General features: G+C 45.8%; 1 protein-coding gene across 2 annotated transcripts in view; it reads left to right on the forward strand.

Annotated features, from left to right (window-relative positions):
• FAM189A1 (family with sequence similarity 189 member A1) overlaps window positions 1-21,151 on the forward strand; it is a 248,225-nt gene that overhangs the window by 193,800 nt on the left and 33,274 nt on the right. The window contains exon 4 of one of the 2 annotated variants that reach the window (XM_040257388.1): window positions 15,593-15,727. The exons of the other annotated variant lie outside the window; for it this stretch is intronic. Coding sequence (XP_040113322.1) covers window positions 15,593-15,727 — 135 coding nt within the window. The remainder of the gene's footprint in view (window positions 1-15,592; window positions 15,728-21,151) is intronic. 2 annotated transcript variants of the gene reach the window in all.

Raw genomic sequence — 21,151 nt, forward strand, 5'->3', positions numbered from 1 at the left:
TTTTTACTGATACATTTGTGAATTCACATGAAGTTATTAGAAATAATAGAAATCTTGTCGTTGTGTGTTGTTCTTAGTCCTGTCCAACTCTTTGTGATCTCTTCGACTGTAACCTGCCAGGCTCTTCTGTCCATGGGATTTCCCAGGCAAGAATACTGGAGTGGGTTGCCATGCCCTTCTTCATGGAATCTTCCTAACCCAGGGATCATCAAACTGTTGTGTCTCAGGTCTCCTGCATTGGCAGGCAGATTCTTTACCACGGAGCCACCTAGGAAGCCCAGAGAGCTGCTGTACATTTTTTCAAATTTCTTCCAGTAGTAACATATCACATCCACAATATTAACATTGATGCAATCAGATTTCCCCATCTTTACTTATATTCATTTGTCTGGATGGGTGTGAGAGTGTGTCTATTGTTTTATGTGATTTTGTCATTCATGTAGGTTCACGTATCCACCACCACAGTCAAGACACAGAACTGTTTCAACACAGTGAGGATCCCTCATGCTGATCTTTTTATAACCACATTCATTTCTCTTTTGCCCGCTCTTAACTCCTGGAGACCCCAAATCTGTTCACTATTTCTCAAAAAAAAAAAAAAAAAACTCATTTCCAAAAAGTTGTTTAAATGAAAACATGTATATTCAACCATTTCGAACTGGCTCTTTTTATTCAGCATGATTCCATGGAGGTTCATCCAAGGTGTTGTTGTGTGTATCAGTGGTCCGTTCCTTTTCATTGTTGGGTAGCACTGCATGGTATGTAGGATGACAGCATGTTTAACTAATTACCTGCACTACCTCTGGTTTTTTCTGTTATGTATAAGGCTGGTGTGGACATTCATGTATGTATTTTTGTGTGAACATAAGTTTTCATTTCTCTGGGATGAATATCCAAGAACACAATTTCCATATCATAACTGCATGTTTAGTTTTTTAAGAGACTTTTCCAGCCACACTTCCGTACATTTTACATCTTTATCAGCAATGTATGAGTGATTCAGTTTCTCCACATCTTCATTAGCATTTGGCGTTGACAGTATATATATATATGTGTGTGTGTGTGTGTGTGTATGTATATATATTTTAGTCATTCTCAGAGATGTGTGGTGATATGGTTTCATTTTGCATTTTCCTGATGCAAATGATGTTAAACCTCCTTTCATGTGTTTCATTGCCATCCGTATATACACTTGGGAGAAATAAATATGCAGTGGCGTGTCTGAAAAAGGACTAGTATCTAGGGTATATGAATAAATCTCAACACTAAACAAAGAAGTCAGAATTGGTATTGATTCTTCTTTAAGCATTTGATAGAATTTTCTAGTGAGACCATCTAGGCTTGGAGATTTCTTTTGGGGGAGATTTAAAATTATAAAAATAACTTCCTTAATAGTATAAGGCTATTCAAATTGTCTGTTTCCTGTTCTGAGTTGTGGTAGCTTGTGATTTTTAATAAGTTGATTCATCTTATTTAAATTGTCAAAGAGTTCATATTATTCCCTTACCATAACTTTAATGTCAGCAGAGTCCAAGGCTTCCCAGGTGGGCTGTTGGTAAAGAATTCACCTGCCAATTCAGGAGACACAGGAGTCGTAGGCTCTATCCCTGGGTCGGGAAGACCCCCTGAAGGGGGGCATGGCAGCCCACTCCTGTATTCTCACCTAGAGAATCCCACTGACACAGAAGCCTGGCGGGCTCCAGTCCATGTGGTTGCAAAGAGTCAGACATGACTGAGTGCCTAACATACATACAATGATATAAAGGCCAAGGGGACCATCTGTTCCATGACTCTTTGAAAAGATTCATCAGCCAAATTGTTTGGGGTTGCTGATATTTTAGTTATTTAGCAGATCTTGCATTTTTTCTTGTTTGTGATCTCTTTGGGCTTTGAATCAATTTTAAAGCCATGAGTATAAATAGGAAATTTGGTGGTTCAACAGTAAAAAATCTGCCTATGTGCAGGAACCATAGGAGATGCAGGTTCGATCCCTGGGTCAGGAACATCCCCTGGAGTAGGATATGGCAACCCACTCCAGTATTCTTTCCTGGAGAATCCCATGGATTTAGGAATCTGGTGGGCTAAAATAGTTCTTAGTATTCTTCCATAAATATTGTCTAATATTTTTAAAAGTGTATATTTCTCTATAAGAAAAGTTTTATCTATTATATCAATGGTAACAATGATAATAAATTCTAGGGCCACATCCTATAGGTCCCTTACAAGTGGAGGTGTAGGGAGAACATCTCATCTGGATTTTTGTCTTGATTACACGTATGAGTTCATAATTAAGTGGCATTTTAATCAGCTTATAAAGGTAAACGTCTTCCCCCTCTTTTTTCTTCTATTGTGGTAAAATACACATAACGTACCATTTTAACTATTTGTAACCATGAAATTCAGCGGCATTAAGTACATTCACACTGTTGTGCAGCTGTCACCACCATCCATTTCCATAGCTTTTTCATCTTCCCAAACAGAAACTGTCCCACTAAACACTAACTACCCCCTCCGCTCTACCCCAGCCCCTGGAAAACACCATCTACATTCTGCCTCTGAGATTTTTGATACCTCTAGGGACGTCACAGGAGTGAAATCATGCAATATGTGTGTTTTTGTGTCTGGCTGATTTCATATAGCTTAATGTTTTCAAGATCTCTGTTTCCTTTAATTGGTAAGTTTAGCCTATTTATGTCTATACTTATGAACGATGTTTGGTCTCAATCCTGTTCACCTATATTTTATGTGGTGTGTTGACATTTTTACAGGGTGCCTCAGAACTGCAGAAACACATTCTTCATTTTTTATGCCTCCGTTTGACTTGGCCTGGGTCCCCTGATGTAGGAAAAATAAACATGACCCTTATCACTGCGTTGTGATATTGGTCTCTTATCAGCTGAGAACAGTCTTTCCGGGGTTAATGTTACCTCATTCCAGGACGTGTTCAGCACTTCTCCCCTTTCCATCTTCTACTTTTCCATCGCTCGTGGCATCTGGGTCTGGGGGCCCAGACTGAGCATCACAGCAGTGGAAGTGGGAAGTGGGCAGGATGGCACTTACTCTGTGCTGGCCCCTGGCCCACCCTGCTGTGAGCCTGGGCTAACACTAGCTGCTGAGGTCTGAGATCCTCCCCGGCACCTCCCCTCCAGATCCAGCTGCTTAGGGTTCTCCTAGCTCTTCTAAGGACCACTTGGGGCACAAACGAATCCTAGAGCCCCTCACACTCTACATGTCCCTTACAAGTGTAGGCATGGGGATAGCATCTCAGACCCTCTCACCCCGAATGTGCCCTTCATCCCTTTCACCCTCTGGCAGCAGACCCACCTCAACTCCAGGCAACTTAAAGACCAGGCTTTGGACACAGGACACCTGTCCCCAGATGCTCACAGACTCTGGATTCTTGCAGCCGGGTATCCTTATCTCAGCCTGGTAAGGGTGCTGGGCCTCTGCACAGGGACTAGACTGAGTTCTGAGCATCCAGTCTGCTTCCTGCCTTCTCAGGGCACTACCCTCTCTTATTTTCTGGAAACCCTTGTTCTAAGGCCACATCCCTTGTCATCTTCCCTTCTAGCAGTCCTCCAGGCTCCCCAGGACTCCTCCTCCTCCTGGAGTCCAGAATGAGGTTATGGCAGAAACTCAAAGAATGTTTACTGAATGCTGGGACAAGCAAGGTCTTGATAGCAAACTTAACATTCTGTGTGTGACAGCCCAGTTCATTTAGCTGAAGTCATCTAATTAACAGTTTCATTATTCAGTTATTGTTTTTTATTTTTTCTTCTTTAATTTTTTTTAACATCAGAAACATTTTGTATTGTGGTATAGCCAATTAACAATGTTGTGATAGTTTCAGGTGGACAGCAAAGGGACTCAGCCATACACATACATGTATCCATTCTCCCCCAAACCCCCTGCCCCTCCCATCCAGGCTGGCACATAACATTGAGCAGAGTTCCATGTGCTATACAGTAGGTCTTTGTGGTTATCCATCTTAAATATAGCAGTGTGTAAAAAGTTTTCTGTTATTTTTGCATGCTCAGTCTCTCAAGTTGTGTCCAACTCTTTTGCGACCCCATGGACTGCAGCCTGCCAGTCTCCTCTGTCCATGGAATTCTCCAGTCAAGAATACTGCAGTGGGTTGCCATCCCTCCAGGGGATCTTCCCAGCCCAGGGATCGAACCCACGTCTCTGCGTTGGCAGGTGGGTTTTTTACTACTGAGCCACCTGGGAAGCCTCTACCATTTTATTTCTCATTACTAGGTTTATCAGGACCACAGCTTGAGATCCTCAATGGTCCATTTTGAAGGAGGGCCTTGATTCTATGATTATTTTATTCTTTCCAGAGCCTGTTAGAATTTTTTCATGATGCTTCTAGCCGCATTTATTACCAGCACTCTAATCTCAAAATTGAAAGCACCCAGTAACCAAGCCAACACTAATTACGAAGCCACAGACCTCAGAGGAGCTCCACCGTAACCAGGGCAACCCTGATTCAGCTTCATCATGATGAATAGTAAATGAGGAGAGGATGCGGCCTTCGGCTGGGGTTGTTGGAAATGCCCGGCTTTAAAGATGAAATTCAGAAAACTTAGCTGAAAGTACACAGGTCCACTCAGGGTCTCCTCAGCCACAATCTCCTTCCAGGTTTCCATTGTTGCCGAGAGCTATAGATTTTATTCTACTAATCATGGGTCAAGAAGAGTCTCAGCCTCTCTTGGCTTCACAGGAAATTTGGTATTGGACTGTTCTTTGCAGTTTGTCATGATGACACAGAGTTGTCCCCTCTAGAGTAACACAGTTCTCTTTTAGTTCATCTGCATGTGAATTTGTCATTATCATCAGCAAACGGATGTCATAGCTAACACAGCAATTTGAAAGTCAAGTCCAAATCCCAAAGTTCCCCAGCAAAGAAGAAATTCTCAGCAAAATAAGAACTGATATGCTTAAAGTAAGCCAACAGTTGTTGTTGAGTCACTAAGTTGTTTCTGATTCATTTGTGACCCCATGGTCTGTAGCCCGCCAGGCTCCTCTGTCCATGGGATTTCCCAGGCAAGAATACTGAGGTAGATTGCCACTTCCTTCTCCAGGTGATCTTCCTGACCCAGGGATTAAACACATCTCCTGCACTGGCAGGCGGATTCTTTACCACTGAGCCACCAGGGAAGCCCAGCCAACAGTGGTTCCATATAAATACTCACCTGTCCTGTGTCCATCTCCCCTTACATTCGTTGGATGATATATTTTCACAGAAACACAGAAGCAGAGTCTCAGTCTGAAGTGTCCTGGGTGTTGTCAAACAAGTCCTGACTCTGTATCCTTTATGTGGCTCACATTATAGGCAGAGAGGTGGGTGACAGAGGAGCAAACAGAAGAGACAGGTAACAGGAAGGGCTACAAGAAAAGGAGCAGTCTGGTGTGTGGAGGTAGCCAAGTCTTCTCTGAGCAGGTGACAGGTGGGCTGGGGCCTGAGTGATGCTGGGGAGCAGGGGTGGGGGGCTTCTGGGGTGGAAGCAGCAGAGACCAGGTCTAAGGGTAACCGGAGTTTGAGAGCAGGAAGTCCAGGGGCATGCAGTGCATGGAGCTGGCCATCTCAGCCCTGGCTCTGTGCCCCCGCTCTCCGTGGACTTGGAAGGACTCTGACCCAGGGATTTCTTCCTGCTGGACTTGACACCTGCCTGGCACTGTCTTCTCATGGTTCTGTTCACGTGACTTCATGGCTGGGACACTTTTCACATCCCTCCAGTCTCCAGCCAGCACTGGATCATGTTGCCCCATTCCTATACCTAGATCTGAGTGAAAGCCATGGGCAAGATTGATTCACTGCCCTGCCTCCCAGGACCTCTCATGGAAATGCAGCAGACTTGCTGCATTTCCTGGGAGCTTAACCGTGTCTGTCCCGACAACGGGGACCCTGATCCATCACCTAGCACTCCTCAGGAGACCCCTAAGTATCAGCACAATGTAAGCTTCTTCTCCTGTGTGGACCCTTCTGTCTTCTGAGCTGGGGTTGCATGTGTATCAGGGAACAGGGCAGAGAGGAAGCTGGGAGGGGCAGGCATCAACTGTGATGAACCCCTCTTGCATCCTCCCCAGTGTGTCAGCCACACCATCTCCAGAGCATGTGCCCTTGGATGGAGGGGGCTGGCCTGGCAGGGAGCTGAGGTCCATGTGCTCCAGGGCCGGCCTCCCAGGTGACCCTTCTGCCCCCCACCCCTCACCCTGGCCCCAGAGTTAGCAGACCTCTAATATCTGCTAGAATTGATGCTCTCAAACTGTTGTGCTGGAGAAGACTCTTGAGAGTCCCTTGGACAGCAAGGAGATAAAACCAGTCAATCCTAAAGGAAATCAACCCTGAATATTCATTGGAAGGACTGATGCTGAATTGAAACTCCAATACTGTGGAAGAGTGAAGAGCTGATGTGATCCAATACTGATGTGAAGAGCCAACTCATTGGAAAAGACCCTGATGCTGGGAAAGAGTGAGGGCAGGAGGAGAAGGGGGTGACAGAGGATGAGATAGTTGGATGGCATCACTAACTCAATGGACATGAGTTTGAGCAAAGTCTGGGAGATGGTGAAGGACAGGGAAGCCTGCTGTGCTGCAGCCAATGGGATCACAAAGAGTTGGACACGACTGAGCCACAGAACAAGAATGACACCAATATCTGCTAGAAATGTGCTCTCTAGAAGGAAAAACAGTGCTTGCAACTGACCGATTCTCGAGGGTGTTAGTGACTCACCTGACAGGAGCACCAGTCACTCTGGTGACCGCATCCCCCAGAGCCCATGAGATGCCCACTGTCTAAGCAGAGAGCTCGCCAAGGCCAAGGACATGGGCACCAAGGTGCCAGGTGAGGAGTCTGGCTGTAGCAGATGGAGAGCAGAGGGGAGGGCCCCTCAACTCACAGAAAGGAGAAAACACATCCCCCTCCCCCAGCAACTGAGGACGAAGCCAGAGCAAGCTCGCTTCAGCCCAGGACCCAGAAGCCTTGGGAGCCCTGGGAAACTTCAAGCAAAGCCAAAAACTGAAATTGTTATGTGCCATTCCCCAATTTCAGCCTCACACTAGGTAAGCCTCCTCTCCCCCTTGCCCCCACCCCAAGATTAAAATGAAATGGGAAAGCATCAGTGTCCAGGTGCCCTGCTCATGTCCCCCATCTTGGTTCTTATCTGCCCCCCACAGATATTTCATCTCTACCCCTGTCTCTGGTGTGTTCACACCACTGAAACCGTGAGCAGAAGCCGTTCCTTAAGGGCTCACCGGGGCTCTGCTGCTGAGGGGGCTTCCAGTTTCACCCAGAGAAGCACGGCAGGGCTCTGAGCAGGACTTTTTCATAACTCTGAAGGTCACCACTGAAGGTCACGTACCCTTCTGTTGGACTAGAGACCAGAAAACAATGAAAATGCTCTTCTTGATGGATGGTTCGTTACACTCAAAGAATGAACCAACACAAGCTGACCGGCATTTGTGTCTGGAAGCACAGCGATCCCAGGGTGGGGGGCTGAGCCTGGGGTAGCCCCACCTCCCTGTGGTCGCCCCCACAGCTGGGGCCCAGGAGGGAAAGCAGCCCCTCCGTTCCTCCTCCCCCTTTTCTGCCGGTGGCTCTTGGGAGCATTTGGTGTGGACGATGTGGTGGATGTTATTTTAGAAATAAGGAGGGAGGTGGGGGGAGGGAGAACAGGAATGCAGGCAGCCTGGGTCCCTGGTCCCCTCCCATGTGGTGGTGACAAGCAGGAAAAGACTGACAGACTGAGAAGCCATGCAGGAGAGAGGCCGTGTCATTTTTGTTTTGTTTTTTAATATAATGTATTGATTTTGGTTGTGTTGGGCCTTCATTGCTGCGCGGGCTTTCTCTAGTTTCTGCGCATGGGGGCTATTCTCTAGTTGCGGTGCACGGGCTTCTCATTGTTCAGTTTCCTTGTTGCAGAGTACAGGCTCAGTAGTTGTGGTGCACGGGCTTAGTTGCTCCATGGCATGTGGGATCTTCCCAGACCAGGGATTGAACGTAGCATTGAGCCACCAGCGAAGCCCCTGTTTCATTTTCTAAACCGCGATTTCCCAAGTTAATTTGGCCCCAGAACCTCATTTTAGTTCTTTATGATGTTTCTGTTATTCCAAACATCCTCACTTGGGTCTCTGTGGGACAGAAATGCTAAATGTGCCTTGTGTTCCTGTTAACTGTGTTCCGCCCTCTCTCTGCTTCTGCAGGCCAAGTCAGGCTCTGCGTTGATTACAATGCTAACTAATGACTTCTCAGAGTCTGGCCCCCAAAACACACTTCTGCATGTTAACAAAAGGCAGGGAGGAGATGGAGTCCCTGCCCCCCGCAGTCCAGCTGGCTCCAGGCCTCTCCTGTGGTGGGAACATCTCAAGACCAGCAGCCTCGTTTCCCTGATCAGCAGGGAAGCTGCTGTGAACATTCATAATTTATCAACTTCTGCCGCCCTTGAAAGTGTCATTTGAACAAAAAGATCTTGTAAAGACTCCTAGGATGGCAGAAATTGTTGCCATGTCCTATGGGGACAACTGGCTCCCTGACAGGAAGGTTACAATGACCCCTTCAGATTCTCCACTTGTAGATTAGTGCTCTCTCTCTGTCTCTCTGTCTCTTTTTCTCTGCTTCTGTCTCTCTCTCTCTCCCCCTTCTGTATCTCCCTGTCTGTCTCTTTGTCTCTGTCCCTCTCTGTCTCTCTGTCTCCCTGTCTCTGTCTCTATCTTCCTCTCTGTCTCACCCTGTCTCTGTCATTCTCTATCTCTGTCTGTCTCTCTGTCTCACCCTGTCTCTGTCACTCCCTATCTCTCTCTGTCTCTCTGTTTCTGTCTGTCTCTGCCTGTCTCTCTCGCAGTGGCACTCATGTGATAAAAAATGTAAAGTCTGTGCCCTCTGTTAGATTTATTATTCCACAAATAATTTGAGCATCTGTTGCAGAGACAACAGCTAAATTAGCAAACAGATAGACTGTGATGAAATCAAGACCAAAATAAAAGTGAAATGTCTGATGATCTGAATAAAAAGCAGGTCCTAGTTTTCCCCGAAAGGTCAGGGAAGGTTTAAAAGCTTAATTGTATGATTTTTATAATAAAATTTCTATCATCTGGAATTATATATTGTTTGCCTTAGATGCTTTATACACACACACACAATTTTAAAAAACACACAAAACCTTAGCTCCTCAACAGACTGGGCTTTAAGGAAATTTTGTTGGTGGATGTTCCCCATTGATCCTGTGATGCATGTTCTAAAGTGCAATGAGAACCAGAGAACAGAGCAGCACTTTGCTGTCATCAGCAGCACGCCTGTGTTCCAGTGCACTTAATTATGTGCAAAGTGGGATTCAGAAACATTGGTCCACCATCACTGTCAAGCTTCCTTGACAGAGGAAAGCAGCATCATGAAAGCAATATGAGGACAAAAAATCTGTCAGTTTAAAGATGAAAATTTTAATTTTAATGAATTGGGAAGAACTCAAGGACTGATGCTGAAGCTGAAGCTTGAGTACTTTGGCCATCTGGTGCAAAGAGCCGAGTTATTGGAAAAGACCTTGACGTTGGGAAAAATTGAGGGCAGGAGGAGAAGGAGATGACAGAGGATGAGGTGGCTGGACACCAGTTTGAGCAATCTCCTGTAGAAAGTGAAGGACAGGGAAGCTTGGTGTGCTGCAGTCAGTGGAGTCAGACATGACTTAGCAACTGAACAACAACAGCAGAAGAACAAGCCTAGTGGGAACTTTCAGGGTCCTGGCCTGTTTGAAGCCACAGGTGCTGGAGGAAAACTGGTCAAACCCAGCCTTGAGGACCCCCACCCCACTCAGTGTCAGGCTGGGCATGGCTGGACCATTGCACACATGGGCCCCTGGCCCTCCCTTTCCACTTGGCCCTTTCTCGTCCCTGTCAGACTGACAGGCCATTAATTAGAGGGGTTGGGGGCCAGGCTGGCTTTTTAGTGCTGCAAAGAGATTCATGCGAAATCACCGCAAAGCTCTGTCACGTGGGTCCCAGTGACCCGAGCATGGAGGGACATCCTGAGATAAATCTGCCAGCCCCCGCACACCAAGACATCGAGGTCACAGACCTCATCAGAAGGCTTCCAGAATTTGTCTCAGAATTAATCACACCCTCAGTGAAGTAACGGAAGGACGAGATTAATGTCAGCGTCCATCCCCTGAGGTTGATAACGGGTCACTCGATGTGCTGAACCATCCTTTTCCCGCACCCCCCCCCAAACCCAGTCTCTCTCTTCTTCCTCCCCAGAAAGCTGTGTAGCCATTTACGTTAGCAGCCTCAGAGTCAATGCCAAGGTGGGGCCATGGTCATATGCAGTCATTCCTCAAGGCTTTTGAGATGTGGGGACACAGGCTCGCTCAGGAGAGCCAGACTTTGTCCCGATGCTAGGAGCTCAAGGACTCAGTGGAGCCCCAGGCGTTGACCCCTGCTTGAGGGGTGTGGCAAGTGCCAGCTTCAGGGGGAGCTCAGGGCCAGTATGTTTCCACGGGAAGGAGAGAGGAAGACACCCGCTTGGTGCCTTCCTCATGGCTTCATTTTAAATGTATTTATTTATTTACTTTTGGCTGCACTAGGTCTCTGTTGCTGCCTAGACTCTATCTAGTTTCAGCGAACAGGCTACTCTCTAGCTGTGGTGCGCAGGCTTCTCACTGCAGTGGCCTCTCTTGTTGGGGAGCTCAGCTCTAGGGTGTGCATGGGCTTCAGTGGTTGTGGCTTGCAGGCTTAGTTGTCCCAAAGGATGTGGGATTTTAGTTCCCTCACCAGGGACTGAACCTGTGTCCCCTGATTCGCAGGCGGATTCTCAGCCACTGGACCACCAAGGAAGACCCTATGGCTTACTTTTATGGGTTGATTGGACTCTAAGCCAGAGCAGCTTTTGGAAGGATATTTTTCCTGTGTTCTTGGGGGCAGCTTACCTCCGCTCCGATGTGTGCATCATCGTTGCTCAGCCAAGCTGTTCCAACTAGACTTTTCTCTCCAGGTCTTGGGATCTTTACCAGAGTCATCAGTGGGTGAGGGAGACCAGGAATCTCAGTCCAATTGAGCATCTGAAAGAGATGGCAGCTATTTCAAGCCACCTAGATGTCCTCAACTGACCTTTTTAGTCTGTTAAGACATCTACTTCTCTGGTTACCATTCTTTCCCAATTTGGGGGCTTAATTCTTGAATGTTTATTATTCCAGATAGTCTTTAAAACACTTTTGCACATGCACCCCCCTGGGACTCAGCTTGGATTCCAGAGTGGGTGAGTGCTCAGTTGTGTCCAACTCTTTTCGACCCCATGGACTGTAGTCCACCAGGCTCCTCTGTCCCTGAGATTCCTGAGGCAAGAATACTGCAGTGGGTTGCCACTTCCTTCTCCAGGGGATCTTCCCAACCCAGGGATTGAACATGCATCTCCTGCACTGGCAGGCATATTCTTTACTGCTGAACCATCTGTGCGTCTCTGGCAAGGGCCAGCATTTCGGAGATGTCCCAGATTTCCACGTGGGAGCCAACCCGTGCCCTCCACGGATTCAGGCCATATGTGTCAGTCCCAGTTCTGAGTTTCAAAGAAACAACTGGAGCTGTTATCCATCTGAAGGAGTTATTATGGGACCCCCTAAAGCTCAGTCTCCAGGATGACCAGAAATCAGATTTGGGGGCTACAAAGCCAGGAAGGGAGCAGTGTTCCAAATCATATTGAGGAGCTGCTGTTGGGAGTGACCCTGTCATCAGCCCTGGCTTGTGTCTGACCATGCTGACCATGGGCTCTGGATGCTGCCCCCAGAGCCCAGCTCCTGCCCTTCTGGAAGTGGTTCATGTCTGCTACTTACAGAGCCAGGGTGGAGCCAGTTCAGTGCACGCCTCAAGCTTCCACTTAGAGTGCCCTATAGAGGTATCATGTCCTATGGGTGGAGCCTGGGACACCTGCCTGCTCTCTCTCTGGCGTGCTGGCCAGGGAAGCCTTTCTGGGAAGAGTGGAAGATTCACAAAAAAATTCTCCAGTCTGGGAGGAGGGCTCCGTGGTATGGGTGCCAGATAGAATGACCCACATCTCCTGTACCTGAGTTTTTGCCATTTAATAGCATTTTATACATAGCTTCACATAGGTCATTAAATTTCCATGTTTAATCTCTTATCTTTTGTTATTGTTACTTTAAATAGAATATTTTTGCCATTTTTATTTTTAATTGGTTGTTAATAGTATCATATTTGGGCTTCCTGGGTAGCTCAGCTGGTAAAGAATCTGCCTGCGGTGCAGGAACCCCCGGTTCAATTCCTGATTTGGAAGGATCCCCTCCCCTGGAGAAGGGATAGGCTACCCACTCCAGCATTCTTGGTCTTCCCTGGTGACTCAGACAGTAAAGAATCCACCTGCAATGCAGGAGACCTGGGTTTGATCCCTGGGTTGGGAAGATCCCCTGGAGGAGGGCATGGCAACCCACTCCAATATTCTTGCCTGGAGAATACCAATGGACAGAGGAGCCTGGTGGGCTACAGCCCATGAGGTCACAGAGAGTCAAGACAGGACTGAGCGACTAAGCACAGCACAGTATCATATTTATTATAACCAATGCAACAAATACTCTTTAGTGAAACAAGCAAAGTGTTTGTTAGATGGAAAAAGAGTAGAGCTGTGGACAGACTCACAAGCAGACTCAGAAAGTCGTGCCCTCATGGTTGTTTAAATCACTTACATGGGGCATTTCTTCTGGGTTTTCTTTGAACAAATACTCTTAATTCCCATCATTTTTAGTGTAGCCTCTTAGATTGTTTTTAGATATTCGATCACATTTGGAAAGACAGTTCTATCTTCTCCAGTATTTACACAGTTTGCAGTCATTTCTTATCTTTAAATTAGCAAGAGCTCCTAAAACAGTGTAGAATTGTGGCCATGGGTGTCATTCCTGTGTCATTCCTGATCTTAGTGGAATTGCCTTCATATTTCTCCAGTTAAAATGGTATTTGTGGATTCCCCTGGCGGTCCAGGGGTTAATCCACCTACCAGTGCAGGTGTCACAGGTTCGATCTCTGGTCTGGGAAGATTCCACATGCTGTGGGGCAGCTAAGCCTGTGTATCACAACTACCGAAGGAAGCCTGTGCACAGCAACAAAGGTCCAGTGCAGTCCTTCAAAACAAATACATATTTTTTAAATGGTATTTGCTTTTGATATTTGCCGGGTAAAAGCCTTATCAGATTTAAGTCATTTTCTCCTATTCTTGAAAGTGACTCAGAGTTTTTACCATGAATGCCTGCTAAATTTGAGGCACTAGTTTTTTGAGATCTATTTATAAGATCGTATGATTTTTCTCCTTTGATTTGTCCCTGGAACAGATTTTCTTGATTGATTTACCGCTGTTCCAGAATCCTATTTCTAAAATGAAACTTGGATATTTTTCAGGGTAACCTAGGTTCTGGGAGCAACTAAATACATGATGTTTAACAGAACTAAGTTTTCCTCTCTCCCTTGTGCTGCACGGCCAGCCAGGCCTGGGGCTGTAGCATATAGAACGTACATACTGACCACTAAGGCTGCTAAGCTTCCAGCTTTTGGACATATTTTTAGGAGATTCCTTCTGAGCATACAGCCCACCCTAAGGAAAGGGCAGGTGGAGACTGAGAAATTGCTGAGAACATTTCAGTACCTGCTTGCCACCATGCCTGAATTCCAAACCCTGGACTCTTTTGTTTTATCAATCTATGAATTCCCTTTCTTGTTTAAGGCATTTAGACTTGGGCTATATAGTTTGTATTCAAGAGTACTTTTTAGTACAGCAGTGGAATATAATTCCTTTAATACAGCTTTGGATTCAAGGAGCCACTGTTTTGCTTAGAATATTCTCATGTTTAAAAGGAGAAGCTGACCTTTTGGTTTGTGGTAGGAGTGGGGAGCTTTTGTTTTTCCTTTTCAGAATTGTGGGTAAGGTTAAACTAGCTTTATAAGGTAACTATGGTATTTTCTTCTTTATCTCTTGCTCTGAAGTTGTTTTATTTTTTATTTTATTTTATTTATTTATTATTATTATTTTTTATTTTACTTTACAATTCTGTATTGGTTTTGCCATACACTGACATGAATCCACCACGGGTGTACATGCATTCCCAAACATGAACCCCCCTCCCAGCCCCCTCCCCACAACATCTCTCTGGGTCATCCCCGTGTATCAGCCCCAAGCATGCCATATCCTGCATCGGACATAGACTGGCAATTCGATTCTTACATGATATTATACATGTTTCAATGCCATTCTCCCAAATCATCTCACCCTCTCCCTCTGAGTCCAAAAGTCCGCTATACACATCTGTGTCTTTTTTGCTGTCCTGCATACAGGGTCATCATTGCCATCTTTCTAAATTCCATATATATGTGTTAGTATACTGTATTGGTGTTTTTCTTTCTGGCTTACTTCACTCTGTATAATCGGCTCCAGTTTCATCCATCTCATCAGAACTGATTCAAATGTATAAAAACGTAGGAATTATCTTTTCATTAAAGGTCAGAGCAAACTCAGCCTCAGAGAAGGCAATGGCACCCCACTCCGGTACTTTTGCCTGGAAAATCCCATGGACAGAGGAGCCTGGTGGGCTGCAGTCCATGGGGTCGCTAAGAGTCAGACACTGAGTGACTTCACTTTCACTTTTCACTTTCATGCATTGGAGAAGGAAATGGCAACCCACTCCAGTGTTCTTGTCTGGAGAATCCCAGGGACGGGGGAGCCTGGTGGGCTGCTGTCTATGGGGTCGCACAGAGTCTGACACGACTGAAGTGACTTAGCAATAGCAGTAGCAAACTCAGCCTGAAATACCATTTTGGACTTTCTAATCTCTTTTATGGTTATTGATCTTTAGGTTTACTTATGGACTAGGTATCATAGCTTGTATTTTGCTAGGAAATCATCTGTGTCCTCTAGATTTGCAAATTTATGGCTGTAGAGCTTCCCATATTCTTTTAATCTCTACTATGTGAGTGCATGGTGGTAAGTCGCTTCAGTTGTGTCTGACTCTGCAACCCTATGGACGGTGACCCACCAGGCTCCTCTGTCTATGGGATTCTTCAGGCAAGAATACTGGACTGGGTTGCCGTTTCCTCCTCCGGGGGAATCTTCCCAACCCAGGGATTGAACACACGTTTCCTGCATTGTCAGGTGGGTTCTTTACCACTGCAGTTAGTTAAGTCACTCGGTCGTGTCCAACTCTTTGCGACCCCTTGGACTGTAGCCTACCAGGCTTCTCTGTCCATGGGATTTTCCAGGCAATAGTACTGGAGTGGATTGCCATTTCCTTCTCCAAGGGATCTTCCTAAACCAGGGATTGAACCCTGGTCTCCTGCATTGTAGACAGACACTTTACTGTCTGAGCCACCGGGGAAGAAACCCTAACTTTATAGCTTAGGTTTCTTAAATTTTATTTTTTTATTAATTGCTTTTGAAAATAGGAATTTTAAATAATTCCTAATGGTATTTCTGGTGGGTTTTGTCTGTTAAAAAAATCATCTTGACTTTATTATATAAAGAAAATGAGATAGGATGCTGGTCCCGTGTTCTTCATCATTGGGAACCACACGCCAGGTTCTAACCTTGAGCTCCGTCTGTGTTCCCCCGTCCAGATCAAGTTTGACAGTGTGGAGGTATGTGTCTGCTGCGAGACCCAGCACCAAGTGTCCGGCTGCAGCAACCTTGGGGAGACGCTGAAGCTGAACCCGCTGCGCGAGGACTGCAATGCCGTGCGACTGACCTTGAAGGTGACCCAGGCTTCACTCGCTCCCGCCTCCCACCCCATCCCTGAGATTTCTCCTGGGAATGTTCTTTTAACCGTGTTCCTTTCAGTTCTTGGTCCCTGCAGCTGGGCACGTGCAACAGGGGACATCTTTCTGGAGAGCGTTGTAAACAGTGAAAGTCACTTAGTCATGTCCAATTCCGTGCGACCCCATGGATTGTAGCCCACCAGGCTCCTCTGTCCATGGGATTCTTCAGGCAAGAATACTGGAGTGGGTTCCTATTTCCTCCTCCAGGGAATCTTCCTGACCCAGGGATCAAACCCAAGTCTCCTGCTTTGCAGGCAGATTCTTTACCATCTGAGCCACCAGGGAAACCCCTTAAACAATTAGAAATTTCCACTTTAAAGGTTTTGTTTTTTGAATTTTCCAGTTTAACCATTTTACTTTCTGCCTCCAACCTCTGTGAAGCACTGGTGAATGGCTGAAAGAGGTCGACACAAATATTGATATGACGTGTGTCACTGCTGTTCCAGCTTTTGATTTTATTGAACTCTACTTGAGTTACAGTGTTGTGTTTAATTTCTGCTGTACAGCCAATTGACTTAGTTATAGGTACATTCTTTTTTATATTCTTTTCCATTATGGTTTATCACAGGATATTGAGTATAGCTCACCATGCTATACAATAGCACCTTGTTGTTTATCCATCCTATATATAATAGTTTGCATCTGCTAATCCCAAACTCCCAATCCTTCCCCTTCCCTTTGGCAACCACAAGTCTGTTTTCTATGTCTGTGGGTCAGTTTCTAGATCTCAGATATGTTCATTTGTGCCATATTTTAGATTCTGTGTATAAGTGGTATCATTTGGTATTTGTCTTTCTCTTTCTGACTTATTTAGGATGATCATCTCTAGTTGCATCCATGTTGCTACAAATGGGATTATTTCGTTCTTTTTTATGGCTGAGCCAACATTTTTGCTATTATACCATCAGAGAACAGATGGGTACTTATTTTGCCTTTTTAAAGATATTTGGAGCAAGAAATGTTACAGTTTCCCGTGGCAGTCTATTCTTATGTACAGCATCTGATTTTTCTTTAATGGCATGGAAAATTGTTTATATCACTTGTTTCTTTTTCTCCCTACAAGTTTTTCCTGCTCCTGAAAATCAAAATTGGCCACTTACACAGGCATCTGAACAATGAACCCAGTTCTTTTCCTCTTTTCCCTGAAACTAAACTGCTAAATTTTTTCTGAAAAAATACGGCTACAGTGCAAGGAGCCCCTGATGGGTGGTGCTATGGAACATGCACACTAAGTTACTTCAGTCGTGTCTGACTCATTGCGAACTCTTGGACTATAGCCCACCAGGCTCCTCTGTCCATGGGATTCTCCAGGCAAGAATACTGGAGTGGGTTGCTATGCCCTCTTCCAGGGGATCTTCTCAACCCAGAAATCGAGCCTGAGTCTCTTGGCCTCTTCTCCTGCATTGGCAGGCAAGTTCTTTACCACTAACACTACATTATATAATAGGGGCCCTGTAGTATGTGTATGTGGGCCACAATATGTGGGGGTCTGGAGGCTCTGGAGGACCACCTAACACCTGGCGGGCACAGAGGGCAGTGCCACTGTCTGGAACAGGGGCCTGTGGTGGGTCCACTGTAGGAGACATTTCAGATGCCGGAAATGGTGACCAGTCTGTCAGGGGAGCTCTCTGTGAATTCCCATGCTCTGAGAAACCGGCTGGCAAAAAGAGCAGTGGCCACAGAGAGGGAGGAGGTGCCTGAGGCCCGATGTGGAAGAGACCTGGCCCCCAGCACCTGCCCTGTGTCACAAGGAGTGTGGTCCCCGATTCTTCTTCCAGTCTGATAAGGAATATCTCTGGAGCCCAGAAGATGATGGCAACACTGCTTCTCTGGTCCCTCAGATTGTTCTTGAGGGTTTGGAGGCTCTGAAACCCCCCTGCTCCCTGGATCTCTTTGAAGCTTTCCCACCACGTCTAAACCCCAGATCACAGGGAGAATTCCACAGACAGAGGAGCCTGATGGGCTACAGTCTATGGGGTCACAAAGAGTCGGACACAACTAACACTCTCACTTTCTTTCACTTCCTAATAATGTCTAGTGACAAAATAAATGATAAAAATATGTTTTGGTAGGTTAATGGTGGTCTTTGCCAAGTCAAACCCAACATAAGATTGTGACATATTTTCTGATCAATATTAACAGAAGTTTTAAAAGATTTCAAAAATTGGAATCATAACCGATGGAATATGACTCATCATGGGTTGATATTATATCCATCCCAACTTTATTCTTTGCTATATCCCCGGTTATCATTATAGTTATATTATAATGATGTAATTCTAATTGAAAACAGAGGTAAATATCTTTTTTTGTTTGTTTGTTTGCTTCAAGTATCTGGTTTAATTTATGGAGCTGTAGTAAAACAAATTATCCAAAGAAACCTTATCAATGGATAAGGAAATACAACTTTCCAGGAATCAATCAGTTATTGAGTTTATAAGCTTACTTCTCTTGAAGATTCTTTTCTTTGTCTCTAAGGAAGTTAAAGGAAAAAAAAAAGGAAACCCAGCAAGACAATTTCCTAAAATCCTAGGGACCTGAAAAATAGGCTTATTGTTTAATCTTGAGTATGTTTTTAACCATGCTGAAGAAATAAAAATGCTCCTGAGAATAAGTGAACATTGATATTTTGTGACAGAGTATGAAGGCCAACAAGTCCAGAATGGCCAGGGTGGGCAGCAGGCTGGACATCAGGGAAGAGCTGATGCTGCAGTTCACCCACAGGCAGAACCCCTCCTCCTGGGGGGGAGGGGGGAGGGTCAAGCCTTCACCTGGATGAATGAGCCCCTCTCCATCATTCGGTGTTTCTCCAGTCCTCAGGCTAGGACAGCCTCCTGCAGTAGAAACACGGAGTCCTAACCCTAGACCACCAGGGATGTCTTGACAGTGGACATTTCTAAGGTCTAAGGCAACATGCTTGTCAAACACAGCTTCAAGATGCTCCCCTCTTCCTCCCAGACCGCTGCCCTGGACCCTCCCCAAGTGGACACCCTGAAGCCATCCCCAGGGGATGTGCTGTGATGTAGCTGATGAAAGTTGTCTTTCTGTTAGCTGGGGAGGTTGGGGGGTGGAGGCTGCAGGGCTTGAGTGCTGGGCCACATGGGTAGGCCTCTCACACGAGGACCCCCCAGCCTTTGGCACATTCAGAAAAGGACCCACAGCAGGTGGTCCCCAGCCCTCTGCCCTCGACTGTGGGATCTTTCTAGGCTCCATGTCAGGGTCTGAGAAGAGGAGGATCATAAAGAGGGCCGGCTGTTTGGTCTGGGGTGGTCCCAGGATGAATAATAATAGACCTGATCTTCACTCTACTCCCCAGACAAAACTAAGGGCTTCAGAGGAGCCCCATTGCCTTGAGTGGGGGACAGAGAGCAGGTTGTGGTTTTGCATACACAACTTGGAGGAGACCGCGCAGAGTCCACTCCCTGAGACCAGAGGTTGTGTCTAAAGCACTTAGTTATGTTCAGCGCTCTGAATTAGCACCGATATGCTGGGGGGAAGAGGGCATTAAGAGGAAAGTTTGCAGGATGGGAAATGTTTCAATAATAATTGAATGATGAGGCCATTTGAAAGAATGTGTAAAACTGGCAGAAGGGAATGTGAAGGTGGAGAATTACTTGTAACAAGGGAGCTGGAAGTAATCCTGGGGCCATGGGTAGATTCTCTCCCTTGATCGTGGTGGTGGCTATGCAGGTGTGCACACGTGTCAAAACTCATTGGATTCTGTGTTTAAAGTATGCTCACTCTGTCATTTGTCTGTTATACGTCAGTACCTCAAGCTGTTAAATGCCCATGTGACGGATGAGTGGTGGGTGAAGAAAGACATGAAAGCAAGACCAGAAAGATGGAGACAGGCCCGTGCAGGAGTTCCGAGATGCGTTTAGGGATCTGACTTCATTCAGAAATCAACACACACTGGTTATAGAAGCTCAAGGAAAGGAGGATATTACCATGGCTGAGCTGAGCATAACTGTATGGAGGGGTTTACTGTCCCCAGGCCCTTGCAGAGAGGCCCAAGATCAGAGGGGCCACAGGACAGAATCTTGACTGAGGGAGCAGAATTCCTGCCAGAGAGACGACTCAGTGGAGGAGTGATACCTAACAGTGGTCTTTTACACTTGACCCCAGTGTGGCTTTTCTGGGGGCCATCCTTTGTGACACTTTGCATGGCCTTTTTATTTACTTATTTATTTATTATTTTTATTTTTTTGTTGAAGTATAGTTGATTTACTTGTGTGTGTTAGTTGCTCAATCGTGTCCAACTCTTCACAACCCCATAGACTGTCGTGTGCGAGTCTCTGTCCATGGAATTCTCCAGGCAAGAATACTGGAGTGGATTGCCATTCCCTTCTCCAGGGCATCATCCCAACCCAGGGATCAAACCGACGTCTCCTGCATTGGCAGGCAGATTCTGTACCACTGAGCCACCGGGAAGCCTATTATAACAGTGCTAGAATTAGTCAGCAGTCATCAGCCTGGGCTCACATACTGTGTCTTTTCAGCAGGCACACCTGCCAGAATGTAAGGAGGGTCCATCTTCCCTTTTACAAAACATCTCATTTCTCTACAAAGGCATAACATTCTCACGGCCGGGGGAAGAAGTACCTTTGCTTCAGTCACATCCTTGCCAAGAGTTCTTGCCATAGATTCTTCTTGACTTGTCTTGTATTGTCAATGTATTGGCCGTTTGTGTTTCTCATCAGTGAGTCACCTGTTTTGTCTGTCTTCCTGTTGGGTTCTCTGTTCTAAACAATGACCTTAGTCATAAAGATTTCATGCACTCTGGGACTTGTCATTCAGTTTTGTTTGGGATGTCATTTTGTTTCATTTTGGATGTCATTTTTCAGAGACAAGTTTTCAGTTTCAGTGCAGTCAGATTCATTTCCTGTTGGAAGTGTCCTTTCTATATTGCTTTTAAGAAATATTTCCCCATCCTGAGGTCAGACAAACTTCCTGAATTTTTTTCCCATAAGTTTTAAAACTTTGCTTTTCATGTTTAGTTCATTTATCCACCTGGGTCTTAGTTATGCATGTGGCGTGAGATATGACCTAGTTTTGTTTTTCACTGATAGATCATCATCAGCTGTTACAGCTCAGGTTAGTGGTCATTGAGTCACGTGATTATATATTGAGTATCTGTATCTAAAGACATTTATTTCTGGGGTCTCTTTTCTTCTGTGTTGGTGCATGGCTTGACTCATTGTCGATAACACATTATATTAAATGCTGTTTCTTTATTAAGCGTGTGTTTGGCAGGATCAGCCCCCCTTTTTTCTTCTCAAAATGGTCTTGGCTCTTCTCTGTCCTTTGTAGACTCTCCCCTGGCCCCCCCTCTCCCTTCCCCATTTCTCTCTCTGTCTTAGA

Source organism: Oryx dammah, unplaced genomic scaffold, assembly GCF_014754425.2.
Source record: "Oryx dammah isolate SB20612 unplaced genomic scaffold, SCBI_Odam_1.1 HiC_scaffold_16, whole genome shotgun sequence".
Classification (NCBI taxonomy): Eukaryota; Metazoa; Chordata; class Mammalia; order Artiodactyla; family Bovidae; genus Oryx; species Oryx dammah.